The sequence below is a fragment of the Piliocolobus tephrosceles genome, chromosome 2 (assembly GCF_002776525.5).
Source record: "Piliocolobus tephrosceles isolate RC106 chromosome 2, ASM277652v3, whole genome shotgun sequence".
Lineage (NCBI taxonomy): Eukaryota > Metazoa > Chordata > Mammalia > Primates > Cercopithecidae > Piliocolobus > Piliocolobus tephrosceles.
The window spans coordinates 190,159,123-190,175,593 of NC_045435.1; the positions used below are offsets into that span (position 1 = coordinate 190,159,123).

At 37.5% G+C, this 16,471-nt stretch overlaps 1 protein-coding gene across 5 annotated transcripts in view; it reads right to left on the reverse strand.

The window, feature by feature from the left end:
* Nucleotides 1-16,471, reverse strand: part of ATP13A3 (ATPase 13A3) — a 93,979-nt gene that overhangs the window by 5,023 nt on the left and 72,485 nt on the right. For 3 of the 5 annotated variants that reach the window (XM_023214765.3, XM_023214763.3, XM_023214764.1), the window contains 4 exons: nucleotides 15,364-15,551; nucleotides 10,118-10,206; nucleotides 4,170-4,250; nucleotides 2,597-2,686 (listed from right to left, as the gene is read on the reverse strand). In XM_023214765.3, coding sequence (XP_023070533.1) covers nucleotides 2,597-2,686; nucleotides 4,170-4,250; nucleotides 10,118-10,206; nucleotides 15,364-15,551 — 448 coding nt within the window. The remainder of the gene's footprint in view (nucleotides 1-2,596; nucleotides 2,687-4,169; nucleotides 4,251-10,117; nucleotides 10,207-15,363; nucleotides 15,552-16,471) is intronic. The other 2 variants (XM_023214766.3, XM_023214767.3) reach the window with 2 other exon arrangements.

Consider the following 16,471-nt stretch of genomic DNA (forward strand, 5'->3'; position numbering starts at 1 on the left):
ATAGAAAACCACAGATGACGGGGGTCTCCACTGAAGATTTCCATCCAGTAGGCCAAGGGTGGAGTTCAAAGCATTTCTGATGAATCATCTTGCTTGAAAATCACTGGTATAAATTTTTTTTTTTTTTTTGGTCAGAGAGTAAGTATGAACACCTGGGGCTTCCAACTGTGACAACCGAAAGTGTCTCCAGACACTGGCAAATGTCCCCTGGGGGAAATCATCTCTAACTGAGAACCTCGCTCGGCCTTACAGTAATATGATGAACTAATGACTGGCTCTCGAAGGGCCACAAACATCAACAGTGAAGCAACACTACACACAGAAGTAGCAGAGAGTGAAAGCATGCCACTTTGTGCTGGCAGGTTATAAGAACTCTCTTTCCTAAAGCTAGGAAGTTTTTTAAAAATGCACCTTAATCATGACCACAGAAACGGGAAGACTTCAATTCTCGTCTACTATTTGATGATTCTCAGAATCAGCTGACACACAGGGTATGCTGGGGCCCACCTGCTCTGGACCACTCTCTACCTTCACTCTCCCATGAACACTTCAGAGGTAGAAACACAAACTCCTAAAAATTAGAAGGGCGGGCCGAGTGTGGTGGCTCACGCCTGTAATCCCAGCACTTTGCGAGGCCAAGGCAGGCAGATGGCTTGAGCCCAGGAGTTTGAGACCAGCCTGGGCAACATGGCAAAACCTCCTCTCTGGGAAAAAAAAAAAAAAAAAAATTGCTGGGCCTGGGATGGCATGCACCTGGAGCTCCATCTACCCAGCAACATGGTGAAACCCTATCTCTACAAAACAAACCAACAAAAATTGCCGGGCACAGTGGCTTGCACCTGTAATGCCAGCTACTCGGAGGCTGAGATGGGAGGATGATCTGAGCCTGAGGAGCTCGAGGCTACAGTGAGCCATGATCACGCCACTGCACTGCAGCCTGGGTGACAAGAGTGAGACTCAGGTCTCACAAAAAGAGAAGGGCAGATATTTATTAAAAATTTTTTTAGAAAACAGAGACAAATAAAAGAATTTTCTGTCATTTAATTTTGGTTGAAAAGCAAGGAGAGACTCCCAATCCAAATATTTTTAAGGGGTCTTATGATACCTACTTTCAACTAAACCAGGGTATTACTTCCCTTCAAAACATGCAATTTCTTGTTCAGATCATTGGTCAGAGATCTCTTTGGAGAATATGAAAATCTAAATGTTTTCCTAGGCCTAGGAATACAATACAAATATTTCACATGAGAATTGATGATATAAGCCAAAAATAACCTTCTGAAGTAATGCAGTGAGGTAACTATATATACGGGGGTAGGAGGGTTGGGGTGCTGGTGTTGTGTGTGTGTGTGTATACACAGACGAGATTTTGCTAAAGGACTTGAGCCCCTTGTACAACCCTAGTCATACCCACTACTAGGGACAACTGGTATTACACTGCTTTCAGGAAAAAAAAAAAAAAATGAGGCTGACTCCAGATGCTGCTGCATTCCATCATTATTCACCATAAAGCACTAGAAAACGGAAACAGCGCTCTGCAGGCCCTCTTTGAAAGCAATCCTGTGGCATCACACCAGGACATCAGGCCCGCTGGATTACCAAAACAGAGCTCAGGAAGTCACCACTTAGGTCAAAGTTGGCTAAAACGAAGTGGGTAACCCAACTCAAAAATGCCAGGGAGTCCTCTTCAACACCACCAGCTTCCTGTGGCTCAAGGCTGAGTGAAAGACTCAGAGCTCTTATCTGTAAAGCATATCACCCATCTCTAAAGAAAAGTGGGTAAGGCAATGAAGGGATGAGATTTTATCAAATTCTCTATGACCAAAAAGCTACCTCAAAGAGCTCTGACTCACAGCATGGGTTTAAAAAATAAGTCCAATCTGTATCTGTATCAAGAGCTCTACTTTAACACCCTAACACTAGGAAATGCGTTTTATTCTTCTGTGTCTCTCCTCTCTTTACCACAGAACTTGCGATACCTTTCAAATGATAGGCTATTTATCAGACCCAAAAAGTCAAATGTCCTAAACCATGGTTTGTATGAAAAAAGGCAAATCATCTTCTGAATGAAACGATATATAATGCTGGAGAAAGCCAAAAAGGCACTCCAAATTAAGGGACAGTAACTGACAAGAAATCAGGAACAATTCTTCAAAATTCTGGCCTCTGGACTCTGATCCAAGAAGAAACAATTTTCACTGCAAATTTTGTTTATATAAATCTCATTTAGCTTCTAAGGGGACTCATGAAAAACAAAAATATAAAATTTATAGTAGACTGAAATGGAAAAATTAACTCACCTTTGAGGACAAGACTTTTACATAAATAGAGGATCAGGATTGGAATGGAAAGGAGACTTACGAAATTTCTGATCTTGAAAAGCCTCTAACAAATGTTTGCCATGAATTTTCTAGGACTTCTTATAAGAAATGAAATGCCAAGCACAGAGAAAAAGGCTGAAGTAACACGTAATAGAACAAGAACACGCCAGAGAATAACATGTAACAGAACAAGAACATGCTAGAAAATACAGCGTACACAAGCAAAGAGCTTAGACAGACAGGAAGAATTGCGAATTGAAGTGCTGAGTTCCAACCTGTGGTGGCTGTGTGGTGCTGAACCGATACTCTCCTTGTTTGTCTCGATTGAATACAACTTTCCAAAGGACCATGTCAAGGAAGAAGCTCTGAGAGATAGTCCAGCGAGTTAAGAATTCACAATGACTAAGTCATTTTTTATTAATGTGCACCTTTTTAAAGAATCACACAATGCTGCATAATTGATGAAAAACATATTTTGATTTTCATATATGGAATTTCAGTTAATACTGCCAAAGGATCAAGAATGACAGGACTTTTATAACAAATATAAATCATCATAACATTCTTGATAAAATGAGACTTCTAAATTTTCCATGAAATATGGCTTTTGTATAAATAGGTCTTTCCCATATTAAAATGATGCTTATATAATTTGAAGTCTTTCTTCACAACGCTTATGTTCACTGAATATCTGGTATTCATTCTATATCCATATCTGTAGATATATAATTTAATCAGCATCCAACACAAACCATTCTTTAGATAGTAAGAATAAGTAACATTTCTGTGAAAAGACGAACTTATACTATAGAAAAAGAAACACTTTAAGAATATAATATCTTACATGTGCTTCCTAGCACCCATAAAATAGACAAAAAAAATCACATTGCACTGCGCAACTTCCAAAGGTCAGTACCATAATATCCATGCTGCCCATCATATCTCAAATTTAAATCCCAAGTCATCCTTTAGGGGGTCATGACATTAAGCGTAATTTCTAAGTCCAGAACTATTATCACTAAAATATATGGATATATATTTCTCAAAAAAATTACCTTTATTTTAATCCAAAAGCCTGTGCTATGAAACTCTTAACTTAAAAATCACAACCGTATCTCCCTCTTCCATTTCTTACAGTGACAGTCAATTACGATAGTAGTTTAGTCACTGTAACAGTCAATTACGACAGCAGTTCTGAGAGCAGACAAAAGCCACCAGTGAGAACTTGCTACCTCCTTTTAGAGACTAACCTAAGGCAATCCTAACGGGAGGGTAACTACACAATACACAATGAATCAAAGGGTACTTAAGACCTCTAGAGGTCACTCAAAAGCAAATATCAAGGAGGACGTTGTAGTAATCAATGCTGAAATTAAGTAAGTCCATAACGATAATTATTTTATACTTTCATTAAACTCTCTTGCTATTAATATTCACTGTGTTTCCTGGAGCATGGCCCCCACCCCATTCTTTCCTTCCTTAAATGGGAGATTTTACTGCACATCACAAAACACAGGTGGCACATGCCAACTCCGATTTCACAATCACTGATTCATCAGTTCATGGGCCACCGAGTCCCCAACTTCTCTCCTTTCTACTCATTACCTTTTATTATCACATCGCTTATTTTCTCCTGTCTGTGTGAGTGCAACTAAGTCACATCCCTTAATATGACCACTATCAATTCATGGAGAAGTTTCAAAAGAGAATGCTAAACGAATTTGCCTAAGATGAAACTGAGACTCTGTGGCTTTCCATTATATTACCTGTCCTCTTCTCCCATTTACCATTAAATCACTCAAGAATTCCAAAGCAACATGGTAGCCATTTGACTATGGAAGTGCTTACCTCCACTGTGATAGATACAAAGGCATTGACAAGAACAATGATGAGCATAGTTACACGCCACTGATACGGTACACACACTATCTGCAACGCAAAAACATTTTAAAGTTAAAATTGCTGTATGTCGTCAATATTATAGCACTACATCATAATTTCTAAATGTACTGAATTCCTACGATGTACCAAACACCTTCATATATCTTAATATATCTGCTTAATCCTCAACACTGCCCCAGGGTATATATAACATTCACTTTCAGATGATAAAACTTAAAGTGTAAGTAACTCAAGGTTAAAGCAAATATTTAGTGACTGAGGTTAGAGTCAAATCCTGTTCACTGAGATTCAAAAGCCCATGCTCTACTAGATCATGAATGTCTAACAGTTTCTATTTTTAAAATAAAAGTCCATCTTTAAACAATGAGGTACCAGCCGGGCACAGTGGCTCACGCCTGTGATCCCAACATCTTGGGAGGCAGAGGAGGGCAGATCACTTGAGGCTAGGATTTTCAGACCAGCCTGGGTAACATGGCAAAACCTCATCTCTACTAAAAATACAAAAATTAGCCAGGTGAGGTGGTTGTGTGCCTATAATCCCAGCTACTGAGAAGGCTGAGGCATGAGAATCACTTGAGCCTGGGAAGCGGAGGCTGCAGTGAGCCGCGATCCTGCCTCACTGTGCTCCAGCGTGGGTGACAGAAGACTCTGCCTTAAAAAAAAAAAAAAAAAGAGGTACCAATCTAATAATGAAGTACTGGTCAAAACTCAATTATACAGACAAATTCATAAAAGAACTACACAGATGAAGTTAAGAAAAAACAATCTAACTGTTCATTTTAAAATCTGATTAATTTCTAAGGCCTAAAAAAATGGGATTGTAGTCAAGACAGAAAGAGGTTTAGAATAAGAAAACGGAAAGAATCTAACAAATGGCTGGCTACGGAAGGAGGAAGAAAAGGCACGGATAAACAGACACACACATGTACACACGCATGCACACTTCTGACTTGGATAAATAGTGGTACCAAGAAACAGAGAAGAAATAGGGTTGAAGGAGAACATGATGAGCTTAGTTCTGAAAATGTTGAAATTGAGGGATCTGTTGGATGAACACCCAAGTAATCGTCAATATATCAGTGTCCATGCAGGTCTACAGCTTAGGAGTGAGTTAGGCGCAGGGTATAAAGGTTGGGAGCCTTTGGCATATAGATGGTAATTAAAGGTGAAGCCATGACTCTAGGGGACATCACCAGAATGTACTGAGTGACCAGAGGGATAAGAACAGAAATGTAAGGAACTCTAACATTTAAGGAATGGGCAGAAGGAGTGGAACCACAGTAGAAAATGAGACTGAAGAGTAATAGAGGTAGAGAAAAGGCCAAAAGACAGCAAAGCATCACAACATTTCAGAAGAGAGTATCTTAAGAATGATGACATGGCTAACTCATCAAATACTGCTGGGGAGTCAAGTAAGACTGGAAAAAAATAAATTAAGGAGAAAAGTCCATTGGACATAACCAGTAAGAGGCTAATGGCCTTGCTAAGGGCAGTTTCAGTAGACTGGCAGGGGAAGATGCCAGACTAGTTGACAAATGTGTGGGAGGTAAGCTGAATGTGGTACTATTTCAAGAAAAAGTTGGTTGTAAAACCGAAAACATGTGCAGCAGAAGAGAAATAGAATGCATTTTGTTTTCTTCTTTTACTGTAAGTGCTTATCTAACCCCCTCAACGAAATATGCAGGGAAACAGACATACACTGGTGGTAAGACTACAACCTGGAACACCTTCAAAGTTCAATAATGGAAAATTTATGGTAATTAAATACCCTCAGACCAAGCAATTCCACTTTTGCATATTTAGCCTATAAATATATATTTGTCTGTAACTGAAGTGTGCAAGGATTTACAATACCACATTGTTTCTAATAGCAAAACACTGGAACCAACCTAAATATCCAGCAAAAGAGGACTAAACAAATTATGAAAAAGTCCATGCAATGGAATACTCACTTCACAAACTTTGTAAGTTTAAGTTATATAACTTTAAGATCAAACCTGTCCATAACACACAAGAAAGGAAAATTAAATCTGATCTCATTTATGCAGAGGCAAAAATCCAAAACAAAATCATAGCAACCTAAATCCAAATTTCAAAGAGTCTGTATCATAACCAAACTGATAGAATTGCAAAGTTAGTTCAATATTTGAATACTGATCAGCTATAATTCATCACATTCTTCAGGGACAAAAACTGTGTGACCATTTCAATAGCTGCAGAAAAAGCATTAGATTGGCTGGGCACTGTGGCTCACACCAGCAATCCCAGCACTTTGGGAGGCCCAGGCGGGTGGATCACGAAGTCAGGAGTTCGATGCCAGTATGGCCAGATGGTTAAACCCAATCTCTACTAAGAATACAAAAAATTAGCCAGGCATGGTGGTGCATGCCTGTAATCCCAGCTACTTGGGAGGCTGAGGCAGGAGAATTGCTTGAACCTGGGAGGCGGAGGTTGCAGTGAGGCAAGATCATGCCACTGCACTCCAGCCTGGGCAACACAGCAAGACTCCATCTCAAAGAAAAAAGCATTAGATAAAAATTTAAAACCATTTATGTTAACACCACTGTACAACCAAGGAAGCTTCCTTAACCCGACAGACTATGTATTAGAAATTTACAGCAAACAGTATATCTAACGGTGAACTATTAGGAACATTTCCTTTAGAGACAAGACTAAGACAAGAATATCACTATCACTGTAACCAATATATTAAGACATGAAAAATACAGAGAAAGCATATAAGGACTGTGAAATGTCAGAAACAAACAGCTTGTTATTATTTATATATGATGCCTCTCTAAACAGAAAATCCTAGACAATCTAAAATGTGTCTGAATAAAGTCTGACAAGGCTTTTGGGAACAAGACGAATATCTAAAACAATTGTATTGAATTCAACAACATAAAAAATTAGAAAATGTCATTTTAATTATAATTTATCAAGGGATCAAAAACTGTATTACTCCAGGAATCTAACAAAAAATGTGCAAAAACCATTAGGGAGAAAACTATCTGACTTACTGAAAGACATTAGGTCAAGAAGGCAGAAACAGAAAGAGATACTGTTTGTGGGAAGGAAAACTAATCAATTCACCCTCAAAATTTATTGATCAACTCAGTGTAATTCTAATAGTTCCGAGAGGGCTTTTCCTGGTATTTGACAAACTAAACTTAAAAGTTAAGAAGAAAAGCTTGGCTGGGCACAGTGGCTCACCAAGGCAGGGAGATCACCTGAGGACAGGAGTTCGAGACAAGCCTGGCCAACATGGTAAAACCCTGTCTCTGCTAAAAATAGAAAAAAATTAGAGCCAGGCATGGTGGCAGGTGCCAGTTACTCGGGAGGCTGAGGCAGAAGAATCACTTGAATCCGAGAAACGAAGGTTGCAGTGGGCTGCACTCCAGCCTGGGCACCAGAGCCAGATTCTGTCACACACACACACACACAAAATAAAAATAAAAAAGGAATAAGAAGAAGAAGAAAAGCTCAAGCACAGCCAAAAAGGTCATGATGAACAACAATGTATGTGAGGGTAGGAGTCCTACCCAACCATGTATCAAGATTTCTTATAAAGTCATGGTCAACATGGACAACATGGTACTGGCACAAATAAAGAGAACTAAAGAATAAAATATGGAGTCCCTAAAACACTATTAGTTATATATATGCAAAACTGTGGCCAGACGCCATGGCTCATGCCTATAATCTTAACACTTTCAGAGGCCAAGGCAGGAGGATCACTTGAGCCCAGGAGTTGGGGGCCAGACTGGGCAATACCGTGAAACCCCATTTATAATTTTTATTACAAAAAATTTTAAAATTTGCTGGGTGTGGTGGCACACACCTGTGGCCCCAGCTACTCAGGAGGCTGCGGTGGGAGGACCACTTGAGCCCAGGAGGTTGAGGCCACAGTGAGCTGAGATCATACCACTGCACTCTAGCCTGGGTGAGGGAAGGAAGGAAGGAAGGAAGGAAAGAAGGAAGGAAGGAAGGAGAGAAGGAAGGAAGGAAGGAGGGAGGGAGGGAGGGAGGGAAGGAAGGAAGGAAGGAAAGAGGGAGGGAGGGAGGGAAGGATGGATGGACGGACAGACAGACGAAAGGAAGGAAGGAAGGAAACTGATATAGGACAATGGTATCACTGAATATCAGCGGGAAAAGACAAACTTCAATAAGCAATTGCTCAAACAAATGGGTATGCATAAGAGAAAAAAGAAAAAGAAATATGATCCCTATTCAAAAGCTATACATAAAATTAATTCCAGATGGACTAAAGACCAAATGTGAGAGTATCTTTATAACTCTGAGATGGACAAGTCTGCCAAACTGAGACACAAGGAACAAATAAAGAAATTAATAAATTTGCCTTGTCAGATTATAAATTTGTTTTTTAAAAACAGGCATTGTAAACAAAGTAAAAAGGCCGCAAACTGGGAGAAGATATTTATCACTATACAGTCAAATATAATACATTAAGAACGCTGAAAACTAAGTTTTAAAAAAAGGCAACATCCTAGTAGAAAATATTGGCCAAAGGCATGAATAGGCAGTTCACAGAGAAAATTAAAATGGCCATTAAACATATGAAAAAATGCTCAACTCCATTAGTAAAGTTAATTGGCAAGTAAAACCATCATGATGTAACATTTTACACCCACTAGACAAGATGAAGTGTTGGCAATGATGCGAAACAACAGGATGTCAAACCCTGATGGACGACTGATACAATCACTTTGGAAAACAACTTGGCACGTGGTAGCTGAAGAGCAGTACATGCTCATCATGATACCAGATTCACCAGAGGAAACTTCTGTCCCTAGTGGTTTGCCAGGGGTACTAGTGGAAGGACTATACTACCACTGGAAGTGCTTGGAATTACCAGCACACGGCAATATTTAAAAAGCAGATGGACTTCTACTGGGCTTAATTACTTTTTGCAAATTCTCTACAGCATTGCACCACTGTCTCACTGCTTGTACCTGGGATAAACCACTCCTACTCCACTCTGGTACACTATTACTTACCCCCATACACTGAAAGACATGTAAAAATATGTTCATAGCAGCAATATGTTCAGTAAATATTTACCAACAGAGGATGAAGAAATGAATTTAATATATTCCTACAATTGTATACTATAACGCAGTGAAAATAAAATACATGTATCAACAAACAATGTTGATGGGAGAATGCAAGTCACAGAAAAAAGGGAACAAGTTAACATTTTCCTAAAGTTCAAGAGCACACAAAACTATCTTTTATGACTGCAAACATACATGGTAAGTATATAATGAAAACAGGGAATGACAGGAGAAATCATCGAAACAGGTACATGAGAGTGCCTTATTGATTGGCAATGATACCTTTTTTTGTTTTCTTTTGTCACTGACTTGTGCTCAGGTAATGTTCATTTTTTTAGGCTGGATGATACACTCAGGGTGTTATTTATCATTTTTTAATTACAGTTAACAACTTAAATATGTGTGCATATTCTTTTGTATAAAAAACAAGTATTTCATTACTCAGAAAGTTTTTAATGAAAAGAATGAAGAACTAAATGGCCAAAAAACAAAAGGGAGCATGTGCAGACTACTCAAGCAGCAGGCTGGTAGAGAAGAGAGGAGGAACAGGGACCAGGATCAACGCCTTTTTGTTTGTAAAGACCAAGGGCTATTTAATTTGTTTGCAGACAAACGAAAATGGAACCAGAAGCAGAGATTAAACAGGTATGGCTAATAAAAGCTGCTATTTTAATTAGGTTCTTTATTCTTTGTAGAGTATCTCTGAGTTAATATAACAGCATCTTAGAATAGAATATATAAAAAGAAGAGATCCTGGAAAAAAAGAAATGTATACAGGTTAGTCTTTTTCCCCAAACAAATGATGTGCTTAAGTCTTACCTGAAGAACCTGGTCAACAGAGGCAACTGGATACAACATGATGAATAATATAAAAACATACAAAAAAATCACAGAAAAAACAAAAAAATCTGGAAAAGAAAGTACAAGTAAAACAAGTAAATTAGGAAATTCCTTTATATAAAAAGGCATCCAATAACAACTGGCATACTATCATTTCTAACTCTGGTTTTGAATACTTTCACTTCAGTTGATGAAATAAAGTATGTGCTCTGTTATTTCCTAGAGTACGAGACATTGTTCAGGGCACCCAAAAGATTCATATACACGATGTGATGTTATATTTAAACTCCATTAGCTTTAACCGTAAAAGTACTTCAGAAAATAATCAGCACTTAAAAAAACAAGACTCAGACCGTCATGGACATTTGCATGTTGCCCAAATGGATAGCTACTTTGTAAGACAGTAAAGTCAATATATAATGTACAAATAAGAGACTCAACTATGTGTGGCAAAATGAGATTATCATTGAAACATGTATTCAATGACAATTACTACTGATTGTAAAAATGCTGAATAACACTTATTTTCAGTATTAGGTATGTTTTAATCCTAAACAGAGGCATTCTAACCTAAATGTGAATATATTTCTAGTAAGTGAATCCCATTTTTTCACTGATTTACACTGTGAAAATGTTTCACAGAAAAAGCCAAAAGCCAAGAGACCGAGTTGATCTACTATTTTTTAAAGTGGGCTGACCTTATGGCTTGCTATGGGAGCTGGGAACAGCAAATCCACCCAGTAGTACTTTGTCTCACTTTTCTAACTCAAAAACCAAACTGCTTGCTCATGGCCATTTTCTTAAGTGTGTACATACACACATACACATGCATGTATATAAGCATATACTTGTATAATAATAAGCCATAAAAGCGGCTCCAAAATGTCCTAATTATATTGATAGCCCAAACTTTTTCCCGTTTTCCTTTGATCTGGACATTTATTTACAAGTTCCTATTTGAACTCCACTTCAAACTCAAACTTTCCTAAGACCACATACAAAAAAAACCTTTACCACGAAGCCTCCAGACTGGGTAAAGAAGTCACTCTCCTTCCACTGACTGGAAATGAAAGGTCTCAGTGCTACGTTTAAACGTGGAAGTTATTTGTAAATATAAACTTCGTTAATATCAATTCAAAACTACAGGTAAATATTTATCATTCTACAGAAACTATACTATATATTAATCATTTTTATGTTTATATATACCAGTGTGTAGGGGTATATATACATAGTTTTAGTAGCTTAAGCTGAAACTTAACACGAACACTTATACCAAAAGTGGAGACACTTTTTTTACTATGCGCCACTGACCAAAAGGATTAAGAAAAACATGGGGCCAGGTGTGGTGGCTCACGCCTATAATCTCAGCACTCTGGGAGGCCGAGGCGGGCGGATCATGAGGTCAGGATATCGAGACCATCCTGGCTAACACGGTGAAACCCTGTCTCTACTAAAAATATAAAAAATTAGCCAGGCATGGTGGCGGGTGCCTGTAGTCCCAGCTACTTGGGAGGCTGAGGCAGGAGAATGGCGTGAACACAGGAGGTGGAGCTGGCGGTGAGCTGAGATCACGCCACTGCACTCTAGCCTGGGCGACGGGGCGAGACTCCATCTCAAAGAAAAAAGAAAGAAAGAAAAAAAAGGTGGGACTTATATTGGGTAAAAAGCAATTCTACTACACTGTAAATAGGAAATGTGACATCCTGTTTCACAAATGCAGCAACTAAAGTATCATATAAGTTCTATGGTCACTTAAGTAGTTACGGTCAGATAAGGAAAAAGTGTTTAGAAAGTGGTGGTTGGAAGTATATAAAAACAGAAAAGAAAAAAGACAAAATCAGAAAAAGTACAAAAAGCAATGGTCAGAATATAAATGGCAGAGAGAAACAAAGAGACTAAAAAAGAATTTCAATGAAGTAATACTCATATTGCATATTTTTCAAATCCGACTGCAGTTTTCAAACCACAGCAAAAACAGATTTGCGTCTGGTTCTTGACATGTGCATTGTTGGCAAAAAAACAAACAAACAAAAAAAATAACTTACTCAAGCACAGAAGTGTCTTTACATCTACCTAAACAATGTTTGTTTCTCAAACGTTCATATCTCTCCCACAGCCACCTCTTGGATCCCACCTCTAAAAATCTGCCAAGATTTCCATGTGAAAGAGAAAATAAGTAACTGAATCTATCTTTGTTTAGCCTGGAGAAAAAAAAAGGCACTGTTCAAAAAAGACACTAAGTGACAGGGGAGAAGGATGGCTGGTAGACATATAATCATACCAAATTTTAAAATCAATAAGGATTTCAACCAAGAATAGAAGAATTAGGTATTCACTTTAGAGAAGACACCAGAAGACAGTTACCAAAACAAATTGTGTGTCACTGGTGATTGCAGGCCAGGGACAAGGGTGTTCCTTAAGGTTTAGATTGTTTTAGATTGATTCTTCCACAAAGCTATGTGAATCTGAACAAGTCATTTACAGTCAAATTATTTTATCTATAAAATGGGGATATAAAGATTCTGTAGGAAATAGTAGATTTTTAAGTATTCAAAGTATATAGCAACATTAAATTGAAGTTATTATGAAATATTTTTCAGCTGTGGCAACATATGATGTGCTGTTCATGATACCAGATCCCACCGATGGACTATGGTATCAAAATAAGGTACCAGAAAGGATTTCCTTCATATTCTCCTTAGTGACTCTGAAATAAGGTAGACACACATACAATATTCATCCCTAATACATATCTCTTTGTTCCTTCCCCAAACAATAACTAGGACTAACTAACCTATAGCCACAAATCTTAAGCCTTTTTATTCCTATCCCTCTCCCTTACCCAGTTATGTCTTTTAAAGGTCACCTTATTCTGTAGGGCCTCTAAGTATCTGAACTGCTTCAACCAATTTAGGCATGCTAGATGAATAGGAAAAAGATACACAAGCCCTGAATAGGAAAGATACTGGCAATTCAGTAGTAATGCCTTCATAGATAGACAAAGGGATTAGGTAGCACAAGCAATAAACTGTAGGGCTGATCCAACAAGAAACTGCATTAAAAATTGAAGCCAAATCCAAGAAATCATGACTAGTTAAAGGAGAGTGTTAAGAATTAAGTGCATATCACGACCCTTGAAATGAAAGCAGCTGAATGAGAAAACGTTAACAGTGAAGCTCAAGTTGAAAACAGAGAACCACACAGACTGAAGTAAGTTTAATTTAGATTGAAAGTGAACCAGTACAAGCAAGGAAAAAACTCAAAAGAGAGTTCCTTAAACACCTAAGGATGAGATTAATTCTTAAAAATGTAATTTCAAAATACATTTAACACATTACACACCATTTATAGAGAGCAACAACTGGCAGGTCCTAGCAAAGGACGCTGCATGGACTCCCGTGACAGACAGACAAGAGGTGAAAACTAGCAGAATGCCTGCATCAACTGTACTGCTCCTTTTGTGCTTTTGAGAAGGCATGTTTTATAACAGAAAGTGCTTCTGTTTACCCACTGGGAGAAGTACACAAGCTGATAATAGGAAAGGCAATCGAGTTTTATGCTTATATTTCTGCTAAATATAATAATACATTTTTAAATCATCCAGTGGCCAACAATAGTGTTTATTATTTATTCTAGTAAATTGGAAATTAAACGAGAATACAAAATTTCTTAACCCTTTTTAAAAAAGTTTTCCAAACATATAGAAGATGCATTTTTAGAAACAGGCAACTAATATTTTCCCTTTCTCTTTTTTAATTGTAACAGTGTGGATAGGGTAGATCTCTAAAATTAACTTTCTTGATAGAGCTGTTTTGCTTGCAAACCAGTCTGAATACCAGTTTTCTTCAAATTAAAAAAAAAAAAAGCAATGTTTTTTCATAGATGTTTTTAGCTACTCTTAAATGTGTTCAATATTTCCTTGAAATTTAAAAATGTTGAACTAAAAATAAAATGTATACCAATGTTAATGATTAAGTTCACCTTATAATAAGTTATCTGTAGTAAAAACTCCTTTTAGAAATACCATGGCAAACCTTCTATGGAAGGTTTTTCATCCCAAAGCATGGTTCTAATACGGTTCTTAGTAACATAGTTATTAGTATGGTTATACAGCAATATATAACTAATAAATAATAACACAGTTATTTTTTAAATAGTTATTTTTTACAGTCCTTAGTAACAGTCATTAGTATAGTTATATAGCAATATATAACTAATAAATAAGTAATAATATAGTAATTTTTAAAATAAGAAACATCAGTTCCAAAAAGGGGGCAAATAAAGGAAAAATTACCAGTAAGATCAGATTTTAATCTTACCTGTCCAAAATATAAAGTAATTAAACTTGCCCTACAAACCAACAGGGTAGAAGTGACAAATAAGATAACATATGAGAAAATGCCTTATAAATGCTAATATGAGACAGAGACACTAACAGTTGTGACTCCTACGACATACCGATACCTGTGACCTGGCATCTTGCCAACTAGAACACTGCCACCTCGTCATAGCTACAGCAAAAGAATAATTGCTGTTCGCTCCAAGATACTGCAGAAGTCTAAAAGTTGTTCCATATATTAGTGTATTCTCCATTTTTTTTAAATTGGCAATTTATATGTAGTAAGTGATTTTTTCCATAAACTCTAATTTTGATCAATCAAAATGGTATATTCTACTGCCATAGACAAGTCCACAAGGGCACAGGCCCCCATTCAGCCTGTGCTGAATGTCCCTTTCTTCAGTAGCAAAGATACTAGAAACGAAGAATCCCAGAGGTGAACACAGGCTGTACCGGTGTCGGAAATGAAGAAGACGGCCGATGCTGTGCAGCCCGCCCCGGAGGAAAGTGTAATACCTACTGTTCCAACTGAGGAACCTCTTGTCTCTGCTTCCAATCCTAACTCCCTCCGCAAGGGGTTGAGGAACCTCTGTCTCCGCTTCCAACCCTAACTCCCTCCGCAAGGGGTTGCAGAAATAAAAGCTGCAGCCAGAGGCAGTAGGATGTGAAAAACAACAGTGTTTAACACTGGTGACTTTAACTTTAAATTTAGGGTAGCAATTACCAATGAAAGTAAAACAAAACAGTAAACATCTAAATCACTAAGTTCATTCTATCTGTGAAGATCTGGTTTACTGTGGAAAAGACAGTTATAATTATTCTCTTCTACATTCGTTTTAAAGGGGCAAGGCAGGGTGGAAATCACAATAAATGCCAAACTTACAATTTTTGTAGCAAGGTTGCCTGAAGGGTTTTCCTTTTGAAAAGGCAATTGCCACTATGAGGTACTGAAAACTGGAAATAAAAAACACTGTGGTATTTTCATAATTTTGTATATTATGTTCATCAAGTTCGGTTTCATTGTCTAAGTGTGAAGAATTCCAAAGCAGGCTTCCTGTTGTATTACAAGCACTAGAACACATGCAAAAAATGCTTGCATTAGTAAACATAACACTCATTTCCCAAAAGAAATCAATCTTACCTTAATAGCCCTGAATCACCATCATAACAAACAGAAATATGATGATATTTATAGCAAAAGGTCCAACAATATCAAAATAAGATATATAAAACAGGTACAAAAGTACGAAGAGTATGAAGGGTTTTCTCTTCAGTCAGACATCTTGATCACTTAAAAAATTAGAATCAAGTAAGAAATATTTAATAAGCCCCCCTCAGTTTTTTAATTTTGGCAGGAATTTTAGCAGAGTAAAAGCAGACAGACAATGGGCTTGACCCAAGCTCTATCACTTTTCAGTGCGAACTGAGGAAACAGTATTTACTCTCTCTGAGCCTACCTCCTCGCTGGTCAGTGTTGGTACCTACATCACAAGTTGACATGGGGACTAGTAGGATGACTTGTGCAAATGCCTAGCAAACCCCCAGTGCTTGATGGCCCTCAGTATTCTCCAGCTGTGGCTCTCCCTCATTTCTACTTTCAGGTAGGCAGGACCATGAGGCACACAAACAACTAATTATGAGAAGTCCCAAACGATCATTACTGAAGCATTAACTATAAACACAAGTAAGTGCTCACAAAATGTGATTAACATTAACAGATGATGCTGCAAGTGAACTATGAAAAGATTCTCAAGAAAATTCCACCTCTTTTCTTTTTCTCATGTGCAGTGTTTTTATGCACACATAAAAAATGTAATGTTAAATCTCTTAAAATCTTCTAAAATGTTTAAAGATAATACCCTTCAATTAAGCAAACTAGAAATAAATGTTTACATCTGAAAATTTAATTCTACAAAATTAACACGTTTAACTAAAATGATGTTATAATTTGTGATCTATAGAGCACTCTACACTCTACAAATAGCAAATGC